A 14939-nucleotide genomic window follows, 5' to 3' on the forward strand; every position below is an offset into this window, starting at 1 on the left:
AAAGCACTTACTTTAGTTCAAAAAGGGATCCACTACTCAGGAACACTCATCTTCAATAATTTGCCAGCAAACATAAAAAATTTAGTAACAAATAAAGATCAGTTTAAAAGGAGCCTGAAAGACTTACTAGTGGCCAACTCCTTCTACTCCATTGATGAATTTTTTAATAGAAACAAATGATGTATTGTATATGTTTATACTATTAGAATTGTTATTTCAGATTTAAAAAAATAATAATAAAAAAAATTGCCATGTTCCACATCCACAAGGATTTCCTCAGCATGGATCTATGGAACAAAAGCTAATCTAATCTAATCTAATCTAAATCTAAATCTAAATCTAAATCTAATCTAAATCTAATCTAAATCTAATGTAATGTAATGTAACGTAATCTAATCATATACCCTCTTTTCAAGTGTGAATAGATTAGATGTCATAATTTTTTGTAAGTACACAGTAGCTACTATTCTGATTGATGGTGTGTAAACTGACTTGTTCTACATCCCTAGAGCCTTTGCTTCATGAAGAGAGTTATGGAACGTGATGCATTGTAAATAAATGAATGAACAAAAATGGAAACTGAAAATACAGATGTGTTGACATGTGTAAGTTTGTGGCGAGAAAGCAGCTGACTTCACTGACCCATCATGTAAAACTTCGAGCAGGCAAATATAAAGCTGCCTGTCAAATGGTTAACTCTTAATTCCTATTATCTGACTTTGCCTCTACATGTGAATTACAGCCATCACTGTTGTTTACCTTGACCAGTTTATACTTGAGTTGTATGGTGCTTCAGCTGAATGTGTGGTTCCCACCACTACAAGACTTAGGGGGAACTTGACATACTATGAGGGTCGATCAGAAAGTAATGCCTTCCTTTTTTTTCTTTTATTAAGTTGGTAATATAGTAATCATTAATTTGGTGCACTTTTGTGAACCTTTTTCTGCAGCTCATTTCTTTGACAATAGAAAAGTAACAACAATGTTTTCACTTTTGTTTGGAATGTATAAGTAATGCAGAATATCATGACAATTTAGTGAAGAAGTTTTAAGATGTTTAGTAGGATATTACATGTTCCTGTCACATAAATGTCACCACCATCCATATTTGGTATCAATGTTCAATAACCACTCACAGATGGCAGGTGGCAGCACTAGCAGTAAAGAGCATATAAAGCATGTTTGGAGGACATAGAAAACAGTGCTGTCATTGTCATAATGTGGAAACAGAGTAATTTATCTGACATTCAAAAGAGCATCATTAGCTTTCAGGCCAAGGGTGAAAGTATTTTTGAATCAGCTAACTTTGTAATCTGTTCACATGCTGCCATGGTTAGAGTATACTGTGCATGGAAAAATTGTGCTATCCAAAACTGGCAACAAGGCAACTGGGCAATCTTGCAATTTAAAAAAACACAGTGATCAACACAAGTACACATTTATCCTTGGGAACTATCTCCACCCGTACATGCAGTCTGTTTTTGCTTGCCACAATGGCGACTACTAGCAGGACAATGCACCATGTCACACAGCTTGCAGCGTATGTGTATGGTTCAGAGAGAGAGGGTCAGGATGAGTTAACCATACTCCCCTGTCCACCATATGCCCCAGATTTAAACTCAGTCAAGAGTCTGTGGCTCTACATCGAGCAGGCTGCACACGTTTAACCTAGCACAGCTTGCCACAACACTGGAGCTGGCATGACTACATCTCTGGTGGTGCCTTCCAGAACATCATTGAGTCTTCCTGCATGTACCCACTATTCAGGCTTTTGACAAGTGGTTACACAATGTGACCGGACAATGCATTACACTGTTGGCTTTGAAGGGAAAAAAAGCTCAAATATTATAACATTAAAAATGTTTATTTGTAGAAAACAGAACAGGTACAAATAAGACCTCATGTCACTGTATTAGTAAACCAGCCATGCAGACTTTTGGGCACAGGTCCTGGTGTTTCAAAAACTGCTCGCCCAACTTCCTTCCAGGATTTGGCATCTAATACAAGTAAGCCCGCTTTATTCTCCTCTCCTTTTCCCCAAATGATAGCAGATAGTACTACACCATCGTCTTCCTCCTGGAACAATGACAGATAACATGGAATTAAACATTAAAACTCTCAAAGTGTGTTTTCATTGCAACTGAAGAAGTCTTTTTTTTTCACTTTCCAAGTTTTATAAAAGAAAGAAATAATTTGCAGCAAAGATGTTTGATACTTCAGCCAGCATGTTTTATATACTGCTCATTACTTTGTATGTGAATCTATAATCATATAATACTAATAATTTTGTTTGTGAGCTGGTGAAGTTTGACTCTTCCTAATTAGCATGCCATTTGCTTCCTAATTGAAACCTACGTTAAGGTGACTAAGACACAAAACTTCACAATGAGCTGTGATTTTGACAGATTAAACATTAGTATTGGGGCAGCAGCTTGTTTCACAGTAGGAATAAATTAACTTTGTATTACTGTAATTTTACTGCTGTAATAGACTAAGATTTAAATGGCACATTTAGCCATATTGAGCAGCTTGTGACGCGTTAGAAATTGAGTGGAGTGACTTCCAGGGTGCCCATAATTGAAATTCCAATTTCAAAACGCTGTAGAATGAAAACCACTGGGCCAGAATAACATCAAATTTGAACAGCATGTATTGATGATAGGGGAAACATCACGGAACAAAAAAATTTAACGAAAATTTGACCAACAGATCGGCACTGTAAGCATCAGAATACGCACACCAACAGACATGAAGGACAAGGCTGTTCCTCAGTCTGTGTCTGAGACACCCAACATGATCTCTCCTTGAAGGAAATGCTTTGCTGGTTAAACACTTTTACAAGAATGGTGACTGTGCACCAGTAGCCCAGCAGAAGTTGTGGATACTCAAGAATATGAAAAATGGCATCAGTCCAATGTCTGGTAAGGGACTTGAGAAAATGATTACAAACTTTGAAAGTAAGGTCCTTTGGAAGTGCAATGTGGCAGAGAGACTAAAGCAGTTGATCCAACATCTGTTGAGGAAGTGGCCACAGCACTGCAGGTGAGATCAAGTGGTGGTGTGCAAAAATGTGGCATGTGGGAAATTGTCCGTACAATGGAGACATGCCTGTGAGCACAGTGCATAAAATCTTTTGAAACATCCCACATTGCTATCCATACAAAATCACCCACGTTCAGGAGTTGCTTCCTGCTGACATGCCAGCAAGACAAATATTCAGTCTGGAATTACTTGCTCACATGGAAGTGGACATTGAATGGCCATAGAACATTCTGTGGACACAAGAAGCCCACTTCCATCTCCAAGGACATGTCAGTACACAGAACTGCAGAATAAGGGCAACGGAAAATCTGCACACACTTCTAGCGGTACCACTTCACTCCGCAAAGGTAACCGTGTGGTGCGAATTGACAGCATTGCTTATCATTGGGCCATATTTTTTGGAGGAGATCTGTTATCTGTACCATCATTGGTAAACACTATGTGAATCTTTTTTGCACTGTCATTCCAACCCTTCAACAACATGGATGTGTGTGTAAGATCATTTTTACGCAAGATGGCACTCCTCCACACAATGCACAGATAGTAAAGTGGCTGCTGTAGAAGCAGTTTGGAAATCCTAAAATTAATCTCCAATATTCCCCTACAGCCTGGCTGTCTAGGGCACCCAATTTTAATTCACGTGACTCCTGTCTGTCAGGTTATCTGAAATATGTTGCGTTCAGTGCTTCAATTACAAAAACAGCTAAACTGGAGACATTCATTGTACTGCGCACTCTGAACATGACCCCTGACACACTGAAATCTATTGTGGAACATGATGTTTCCCAATTTCAACTTGTGGCAGAAAACAGTAGATTGAATGTTGAATGTCTTGTACCAGTCTCACAACAACTAAAAACTGAAGTTATTTCGCTTTTTATGCAGTTTCTCAACCTCTGGTAATTAAAAACCAATGTCATTTTACCTTTGATGCTTTTTTTGGGTCCAGGATAATTAAAAACCAATGTCATTTTACTTCTTAAGAAGTTTTTGGCCTTGGGACAATTTTGCAGTCGTGCACATTGAACAGCATAGATAGTGTAGTGTGCAACTCAAACCATAGCCGTCACATTTCAGTTTATTTGTAGCTGATCCTATTTATGTTAAAACACATGCAGCACCATCTGTTGATAAAATTTTTGTTAAATTTCTGTTTTGTTTCATGACATTTTCCCCTGCATTAATAACATGCTGTTCAGATTTGACATCATTCTGAGTAGTGGTTCACTTTCTATAGCATTTTGAAACTGGGACTTTAATTATGGACGTCTTACACAAGGCAAAGTGGCATAGTAAGAAAAGTGTACTTGAGGATTTGGAGTTGATCATGCAGAGATAGTCTGTTGCTACATTTTGCTGAAAAAAAGAAACATGGAAAGAGAAAACTGAGGACTTACCATAAATGACAATCAACAAGTTATCCTCAGAAATTGTGCTACCTTTGTATAGGACACGAGTACATAAGTCAATGATAAAAAAGTCAACCAATAGGTCTACAATATTTTCAGTAATGCTTGCTTTTTCATTGTGAGAAGAGTGATGAAGTTTACAACATAATGCTACAAAGCAAACATCTGACAGTGTTTTATTGGACAGAATCATTTTATACATTGAAATAGATCACACACAGGCCATAGTTTCAGCAAGATTAAAAGTACTGCAAATTTCATTAAAAGCTATTAGTAATGTTTCCAAAACATATGGAATTTTCTTTGTAGTCCAGAGAAAGATAGTAAAATAAGAACTGATGCCTGTCTTTCGTGGCCTGATGAAAGCCAACAATTTTGTTAGGGCTTACAGTTGCAACAAAAGTCACAATGTCTTGACAGATGGTGTCTCAGGGTTGTACATGATGACAGATGATTGGAAAAATGTTATTTTCACAGAAGAATGATGACTTTCATATATTTGTGTGTGTGTGTGTGTGTGTGTGTGTGTGTGTGTGTGTGTGTGTGTGTGTGTGTGAGAGAGAGAGAGAGAGAGAGAGAGAGAGAGAGAGAGAGAGAGAGAGACCACACCAGAGTTTCACACCTATGTTGGTCTCCGAAAACTCTATGCCTAAAGTTGCATATATAAGGTATTGTAACCACATAATTGACTAATTAGCCTGACTCTTGACTTCCTTGTCATGATCAACAAGGGGCACCTGCATCAAACTCTTAGTTATAGTTGAATTTCTCACAATCTAATCATTCTGTGCTTGAATTAGTTTCCAACATTTTTTAATACAAATCTCGGAGAGAGTGAGAGATATGCTGGGATGGATAAATTGCACCCCATTAGCCATCATCAAAGAAACTTCTACACCTCTGTGCAGTAGAAGCACTTTGTAGAGAGCATGCCAACTTCTGTCAAACATATGTGACAGTTAGTGGTAATCATATCCCATATTTGCTGTTTTGATATTGCAAAGAGATTTTTCTACCTTACTATTTTGTAACATATCCTTTAATTTCAGAACTTTCAAAACACATGTTTTGGGCACTGGTTTATGCTAGATGCCACTTTACCATGCTAAACCTCCTTTTGCAACACTTTCAGTCCATTGTTCAAGAAATATGCTTCCATTTCTTGATTGGCCTCACTTCTGGGCACTTGTGCAGCAGATGATATTATCATAATCAGAACAATGAGATCTGGGTTAGTAGCTTCATGGAAGTATGGTCAGTTTTCATCTCAGATCATTTCCCAAGTCAATGATCTCTCATCATCAGGTATTAAACTCTCACTTTTCTTGCTTCTTTACTTAATAAAATTACAATCATCATCTTGACAGGTGAACAGCTATCTATTCACCATCCCAACGATTTCATTTATATCAGATACCACATTAAGCATGCCAGACAAAATATTGGTCACTCACCTAAAACAGCACAATAATTGCTCTGGAGCTCTCTAAATTGGTACCAAGCAGTCATGCGGGCCTCCACAACTGGCTTAAGTAATGGCAGTGAAGCAATGTGTAAATGTTAGTCAGTTGTGTGTAATCAGCATAGAAAGATTGGTCGATGTGTAGATGTGAAAAAATGATGAAAAAGAGCTATCACATCCGGATGTGCCCATAATTGCACCACAAATTATGTTGCCCTCTTTGTTCTTGTGACAATGCAGACTGTCCAACTTGTCTACAAGGAATAGTGTATCACTTGCAGTCATCTAATACAGCAAAACAACTGTGGTAGGAAGATATCCTACATGACAGGAACCAATCAAAGAGAATAAGTTTCGAATGTGACAGGAACTGATATTGTATATAAGTGCAGATCCACCTCAACCAGTCTCTAAAAAAATGTTATGAAAGGAACTGCACGCAATAGACATTTTGGGTTTACTTATCAAAAGGCCATTGCTCACTGTTGCACATTAACTTGCATATCTTCAGTGTGCCAAAGAACACAAAAACGTGACTCTAGCAGACTGGAAACATGTTGTGTAGTCATGCAAGTCAAAATTTTGCCTCTTTTCAAATGATGGAAGACTCTGAGTAAAGTGACAGACCAATGAGGAATTTAACCTGCAGTATGCCGAAGATGTAGCCGAGTTTTGGGATACTTTTTTTTTTATTTTTTTTATTTTTTATATTCAATTTGAGCCCTCTCTTTCAGCTTGCCATGAATATGAAGCAGGATGTAGACCAACATCCTTGACCAGGTGTTTCCCTTTCTTCCATGTCATCATAATGAGTTTGCTGTTATGCAGCCCTCCATGAGTGACTTAAGTAATGACAGTAAAGCGATGTGTATATGCTAGTCAGTTGTATGGAATCAGTGCAGAAAGACTGGTTTCAATTTAGTGCTCATAACATGTAATTTCACATGCATGTGCATTTTCAACTAAGTATAGAGTTTTTACAATTACAGTTTTTTTAGTTTACATTATTTCTTATTACATTTTAATTAATGACAAAGTTATAAGCGCATTTTTGGATAATCCACTGCTTGACTCCCTTTTTAAAAGTATTCTATGTCAATTTCTTAACTTCATTTGGGAACAAGTTATTAAAAACAGCTCCTTTGACATAGGGGTTTTTTGCTGTTAAATTTAATCTTCTGTTAACCATATGAAAATCTTTTCTATGCCTTGTTTCATAGTTGCGGATATCCATGTTTCTTTTTGTGATCTTAGTGTCTTCTTTCACTAGTATTATAGTTTCTAGTATATACATGGCATAAACTGTGAGAATATTGTGTCTAATGAATAGGGGTTTGCAAGAAGTTCCTGGTTTTACTTTCCTAAGGTCCTCGAGGCTCACTTCTGCAGTATGAAAACTCTTTTCATATTAGTTTGGCATGTCCAACCCACAGTACTATTCCATAAGAAAAGAATGGATACACTAATCCATAGCATACAGTCCTTAGGGTTTCAGAATTAAGATATGATGATAATCTTCTTAATACATGTAAACTGGGTGTTATTCTTTTACAGACATAATCAGCTTGCTACTGGCATGAAAGTCAATCATCTATGCATAAACCGAAGAATTTACAATCTGTACAGGTTTTTGGTAGAATTTCATCAATCACAGTATTTTGTCTGTTTGGACCACTTGGTTTAAAATGAATAATATTAATTTTTTCTATGTTTACTTTCAGGTTCTCTCTTTAAAAGTGAGCTCTTGCCTTTTCAATAAAGTTATGTATCTCTTCAACCAGGCTGGGCACATTGCATGCATAGCAGACATCAGATGTATCATCTGCATACATAGTGATGAATTGATTATTGTCAAGAGAACTAGGGAAATCATGTACATAGCATATGAATAGGACTGAAGCTAAAATATAGCCCTGAGATCACCAATATGTATATTTTTTATACTTGACCTTCTCCTCTCCAGTATTTCTTCATTAGAGTACATAATCTCCATTCACTGTTGTCTACCCTTTAAATATGTTTCTAGCAGTTGCATGAGCTTTCCAATGACACCACTCTGCAATTTTTGAGGGCAATGGGTCTGTAGTTTTGTACATGTTTTATTTCCCCTTTTTTGTATACTGGGTTCACTACAGATAGTTTCAACTTGTCAGGGAACACACCGCCTTTGAGAACACAGTTTATTAGATGAACTAGTGGTTTCATTAGTTCATGTTTACATTTCTTCAAATGATATGGAGAAATTTCATCTAATCCTACTGATTTCTTGTTTCTGAGGTTATCAATAAGCTGCAGAATGTCATTTGTGCTTACTGCAGGTAGTGTTGGTTGATATGGAGATGTGATAGAATGACAAAAATGACAAACATGATCCTGAAAAGCAATTTTTTCTGGTGAAACATGACTGTATTTAATGGGATACATAAACTCAGAGTCGACAGTGAATTTCTGAACATCCTCATCAGCCAAATCAAGAGCTTCTGTGTGATGTGAAAACAGGAGTGTGGTGTGCAATCAGTGAAACACAAATTATTGGAGCAATCCTGTTCCACTGAATTGTAACTGCTCATAGTTTTGGGCGCAATGTATTGCAGTCTTTTTTCACAGAATTAACAATTAATGAACAGACAGAGTTATTTCATGCAGGACAATGTAAGAGCACACACTGCCATTGTAATATGACAGTATAACAAGGTTGTTTTTGATGGGATAGTTGATAGGTCTCCTCATTTACCAGGTCTAAATCCAAGTGATTATATAAACAGTTGATGATTAGAAGACAGTTTTTGGTTTGTGATTTCAATAATTTCGACTGATGAGTTTTGATGACTGTAGGCAATGTGTACAGGTGTCAGTCTATTCTTGTCACAGAGAGACATCACTTTTATTACCTACTGTAAATGAAGGTAAGCTTAGTTTAGTCACATTATCTCTTAGTTTATGCTCAACTCAGGGAAGATGTGCAGAGCCAAAGGAATTAGTTGGTGAACAACCCATGCAAGCTGAGGGTATGTACTTTGGTTCTATTTGCAACACCCTGTATATGCGTAATTCCTGATGAATTTCTTACTCAATGAAACCCCCAGCTGAAATGCCATATACAGTCCATATATGAAGAGAATTAGCACACAGCTACGAATAGTAAATTTAATCATATCTGATATGTCATTAAGTTGTATAAGCACTGCACACTTGTGCCAGTCTAAAGCTCAGTTAATTTTAAATTTTATCAGTAAAAAAGGAGAGCAATGTTAAAAAACTACTTTCAGATTTTCATTGACAGGGCATCTAATATTGATAAAATAGTCATTTATTCTGTCATAATAGTTTTGTACTTACTGCCCCATTTGGATCCCGAACAAATATTGGTTCACTTGGAAAAACATTTTTCTCAAACCAGATTTGTGTCTGACGTGTCTCTGCATCAGTCTTAATTAGCTGTAAGTAATATAATAAAACATCTGTCAGTAAAATTCATGCAGCTGAAAGACTATGTCATATGCAAAAATGAATTAAAATAGTTTTATCTATGAAGTAATGTGTAAAAAACTCAATTTCTAATGTTATGATATCTGTTGGACGAAATGTGTGTAGACCTGAAAGCCAACTCTTCTGAATGATATTAAAAATGTGGCTTTCCTCAATGACTTTAAAAACGTGCATACATATTTTATACGTTTCTGCCCACTGTTACAAAATAAGTAAGTTGTCACAAAGATATTTTAGACTGCAAAGATGACCTCTGGAGGCAGTACAGCTACACTGTGTAGATGATATCCACATTAACACAAAGCCTAGTGAATATGAAATGTTTGTGAAAACTAAAGACACTAACAGTAAGTCATCAGGAACCATTTTAAAACTTACAAGAAAAGTTGGTGAAGGATATAAATCAATTAACAATAACTCCTCCCCCCTGCCCCACACCTCCAACTTGGTTGGTTGGTTGGTTGGTTTGGGGAAAGAGACCAGACAGCGTGGTCATCAGTCTCATCGGATTAGGGAAGGATTGGGAAGGAAGTCAGCCGTGCCCTTTCAGAGGAACCATCCCGGCATTTGCCTGGAGTGATTTAGGGAAATCACGGAAAACCTAAATCAGGATGGCCGGACGTGGGATTGAACCGTCGTCCTCCCGAATGCGAGTCCAGTGTCTAACCACTGCGCCACCCCGCTCGGTACACACCTCCAACTGTCAGGGGTTAACTGAATGGTGACATGGTAGAAAAATTCATATTAAAGCAACAAAAATTTTCATATTGACCTCTACTTACAGTAATCTGTAATTTATTTTTATTTGTTTGTAATTGCATAACAATTGCCTGTGTAAGATTATGCATCAAACTGTTTGCTGTGAATCATCTCTAAACCCATTCCATTATTATGCAGGCTGTATCTGGTATGAAGATGATTGGGCCCCTTATCAGCTTACTTAAATCATCAGCAAACATCACTGATTTTGAAGAGTCCTCAAATATACCAGGCAAGTCAACTATAAAGGTCATGAATAGAAATAGATTAAGCACCAAAATTTGCAAGACATATTTAAAGTTTCTTAGGTCATAATGTATTCTTATTCCTGTAATATAGTTGTTAAATTGGCACTCAGTTTTCTGTTAAGCAAGGGTAATGTTGTACTCTTTTAGCTTTCCCAGCAGAATTTGGCAACATTATAAAAATTGCCTATGATCTATTTGTCTTGTTCAGGTCTATCAGTACTGTGCTATTGTTACACTGTCATTCTCAGAAAAATAAGCTAGTATTCTCCTACAAACTATATTCTCAAATAGTTCTGAAACATGAGGAGGAGGGAGATGGGCTTATAATTAAACGAGACTTGTATTTCTCCACTTTTACTCAGTGATTGATTACAAAGGTAACTCAAGGATGGTACTACCAAGTCAACAAAAAATTTTATTATTTTTTTTGAAAAATCAACATAACCAGAAAAATTACTGCTTTTTAGTGACCTAATGATGTCTGTGATCATTTTAGTGATTGTTTTGTAAATAAAAACCGCCTTTTTTTGCTTCAGTGTATTTTATTTCGTCCAGATGTGTTTCACCTTTTACTTTAACTCATCATAAGTGGAATCTAGAGTGATATAGTTTTCTAGATTAGGAAACAGATTTTTATGTAAATAAAGGATTACTTACAATACTTCCAGTTTTTTGGTTAGCATATGTGTTTACTCTCATCTGGTCAACCAAAAACACAAAAAATGTAAATAATCACTTATTTACATAAAAAACAATATGTAAACTGTTTTATAATCTACATATATTTCAAATTAAAACAAAACTGTATCTTTCTAATTTCCACTGACAATGGCTTAAAGTTAAAGGAGAAACACATCTGGAAGAAATAAAATTCAATGCTGCAAGAAAAAGCATTTTTATTCACAAAACGAGTAATTCTGTGCTTGCTGTGAATGATGACCACACAAAAAAACTTGTTTCAGTAACTGATTTAGCAAATGTGATGTCTCCTGGTCGAGTATGAAAATATCTGTCTGAGTGAGTCTACAGGGTCTGTTTAGTTTACTGGGTCTGCTTTCAATGGTCAGTTTTTTGTCCCTGTTTTTTCAGCTACTGCAAGAACAAATTCATTGAAAATGTAGTTGCCACTGGTTTTAACTGAACATAATCTGTTTCTCAGCTGAGTCTGCTTAGGGAAGAATGACCAGGAAATGGGTTTTTCATATTCTGAATTCTTATTCACACAGGACTATACAACATTGATTACAGTGTTACTTGATGCTACAGAACTGCAACAAATGTGGTTGCACTACCTGATGGATGTAATATGCTACAGGCTGCTTTGGTGGCATGCATTCCATTATGCTAACTTCCATTGTTCAGTAAACACAGATTCTTTATATTGCAATGGGCTCTTGAAAAATGTTGTTGCTGTGCTGTTGACAAAATTAATATTTTTAGACCAACAATATTATTGATAGGCAGAATGAAAAGACTGTTACGCACTAAGCTTTTGGCTAGGAAACTTTATTGTCAAAAACGAATATGATACATTTGTTGTAGCATACTATCAGTTTGAAGAAACCACTCTGCTAAAACTTGGTGCCTTGCAATGCAAAGAAATGTTACACAGCTTGCTCCATCTCAGCATTGGTTTGGAAGTGACGTCCTGAGAGTATGGCTTTCAATGGAGCAGGTGAAAGGCTGATGGGGCAAGACTGAGATTGTAGGCCAGGTGATCCAGTCGCATTTGAAGCAACAAATTTGATCCTGTGCAAGCCTTGCTGTGTGTGCTTTGGCATTGTCATCCAAGACCACAATACCTTTACTCAAGATTACTGGTCTCTTTCAGGCAGACCTAAGCTTGGTACAGTCGTCACAGTTGCATGCAACATTGATGGTCCCTTGCTGGAGGAAATCAAGGAGAATCACAAACTTTGGATCCCAGAACACTGCGGCCAAAATGTTTCCTGCGGAGGGTGACACTTTGTAGTTTTTCCTCACTGGTGAACCAGGATGCTTCCTTGCCACTGAGGCTGAGGCAGCCTTGGATTCTGGGATAAAGTGGTGCTCCCACATTTCATCACCTGTTATGATTCTGAACAGGAACTCATTTACCTGTCCTGTGTACCACATCAAGTGATTGAGGCTGATTGCCATCCTTGCACTCTTGTGACCCAGGGTCAGATTTTTTGGCACCCATCAGTTTTCAATAAATCAACACATCATGGAGCATGTGATGGGCCTGAGGATGGCTGTTGCACAGTTTAGATGTCTCATCTGACACCATTATGCCCCTATCTGTGAACACTTTGTCCTGTGCTCTACCAATGTTGTTTTAATTCATGGATTTGGAGGGGTGCCCACTTCAACCTTCCATCCTCCACACTCTGTCTTTCATCTCTAAACATGTGACACCTGTTAGACCTACCATTTGATGAGACATGACCTCATCTCTATATATCAAAGGTAGTCTGAACAGAAATAGCTGTGTTAGAAAGATTTTAATGAAGGGGATACTGCCTCTCCTTCAGGAAACTCCAAAAAGCAGGGCAATGCTCAGCTACATGTGATGAGAAATGAGCAAGCCTGTTTCAGTGAATGGCTGTTACCACTGCTTGTGGCACCAGCATTTTCACCTAATACAGGGTGAAAATTAATGGAACTGACAAACAGCAGGGACAGTTTCCAGACTGGGAATGGAGGAAAAAAGGTCCTATGAACATTTGTCTGGAAATGCATCATTGCCACAGTAGATGGTGCCAACAAATGACAGCTCCTTTAACCATATGCTGTGTGTTCCTTGTGCTTTGTAGGCTGTATGATTGAAGCAGTGTATTGTAAGTAGCAGAATGGCCCAGCATTCACTTTGGGAGCAAGCTGAGATGGTGTTTGTGCACACCCAAGCAGATGAAAACGGTCAAGAGGCAGCATGGCTATACCAAAATAAGTACTCTCACAGACACCAGCCACATTATACAACATTTATGGCCTTTTTGGGCATTTGTGTGATCATGGATCCTTCCAGGCACGTGAATGTGCAGGAAAGTGGCAATCTGTGTGCACACCAGATATGGAGGATTAAGTTTGGCAAGATATTGAGAAGAACCCTAGTACAAGCTCCAAATCTGGTGTACACGCAGTCTGCTGCCTCCCTGCATGTCTGTCTGTCTGTCTGTCGGTCTGAAAAGACCCATGACCACAAAAATTCCCAAAAAGGGCTTGAAATATTGTGTGATGTGGTTCTTGTCTGTGAGGGTACTTATTTCGGTATAGCCATTTAGCTGTTCTGCCTCTCGAGCATTTCCGTCTGCTTGGCCGTACACAAACTTCATCACAGCTTGTTCCCAACATGAATAGTGGACCATTCTGCTGCTTACAGTACACTGTGTCACTCACACAGCCTGCAACACACAGGGAACACATTGCACATGGTCGGAGGAACAGTCATTACACCATGCCATCTACCATGGCAATGATGCATTTCCAGACACATTTTCGTACAAGTTCATAGGACCTTTTTTCATTCATTTACATTCAGGAATCCATCCCTGCAGTTTGTGGAGTTTGTTAATTTTTACCCTGTATGTTTCTCATTAAACATGTTTAGTTAGCAACTTGCTACTCACAGTCATTCAGAGAGATAACCCAAGAAAATACCAAGGGCATCTTTACTTCTAGTCATTATAGTCAAAGGCTTTAATTAAAGTGTATGATGCCTTCACAGCATACTGGATTTTCAAATACAAAAGTATTGTCTACATCTGCAATTATAATTTCTCCATTACCACATTAACTATTCCTTGATGTCTCAGGATGTGTTCTAACAGATAATTGCTTTTTTGTCAAATTTTTCCACATTTCTTTTTTCATCAGTTTGATTCAGTACCTCCTCATTAGTTACTCAATCTACTCATTTAATCTTCAGAATTCTTCTGTAGCACCACATTTCCAAAGCTTTTATTCTCTTGTTTTCTGAATTGCTTATTGTCCACATTTCACTCCCATACAAGACTACATGCCAGACAAGTATCTTCAAAAAAGACTTCCAAACACTTATGAGGGCGTGCTGAAAAGTAATGCCTCTGAATTTTTCACACTGTTCTCAATATCAGTTGAGATGTTACATGTCATGTATATAATCCAGTCAACTTTCCCTCTTTGCAGATGAAAGATGCAAACATATGCTACTAGAGGGCTCTGAACTGGAGCGTGTAATGTTACCGTGTTGATGCGTGAGAAACAGCATGCTGTAATCAGGTTTCCAACAACAGAAAAAGTCATTCACACATGGAGAATCCTGTTATTCAGGATAACAGTGCCAGACCACACAAAAGTGCTGCGACATCTACAACAACCCAATGCCTTGGGTTCACTGTCATTGAACATCCTCTATACAGTCCTAACTTGACCCACCAAATTTTCATGTTTCCAAACACCCTTAAGGACTTCACTTTGGTAGTGATGAAGCAGTACAAGCAGAAATGAGGATGTGGCTCTGTCAACCAAGTGAAACATTCTACAATAATGGTATCAACAAACTGGTATCTT

At 37.6% G+C, this 14939-nt stretch overlaps 1 protein-coding gene across 2 annotated transcripts in view; it reads right to left on the reverse strand.

The window, feature by feature from the left end:
* Nucleotides 1-1855: 1855 nt before the first annotated feature.
* LOC126092041 (carotenoid isomerooxygenase) overlaps nt 1856-14939 on the reverse strand; it is a 374906-nt gene continuing 361822 nt past the window's right edge. For both annotated transcript variants that reach the window (XM_049907445.1, XM_049907446.1), the window contains exons 10-11: nt 9253-9351; nt 1856-2076 (exon numbers count right to left, since the gene is read on the reverse strand). In XM_049907445.1, the coding sequence (XP_049763402.1) occupies nt 1900-2076; nt 9253-9351 (276 nt within the window). In that variant the 3' untranslated portion in view covers nt 1856-1899. The remainder of the gene's footprint in view (nt 2077-9252; nt 9352-14939) is intronic.

Source organism: Schistocerca cancellata, chromosome 7 (genome assembly GCF_023864275.1).
Source record: "Schistocerca cancellata isolate TAMUIC-IGC-003103 chromosome 7, iqSchCanc2.1, whole genome shotgun sequence".
Classification (NCBI taxonomy): domain Eukaryota; kingdom Metazoa; phylum Arthropoda; class Insecta; order Orthoptera; family Acrididae; genus Schistocerca; species Schistocerca cancellata.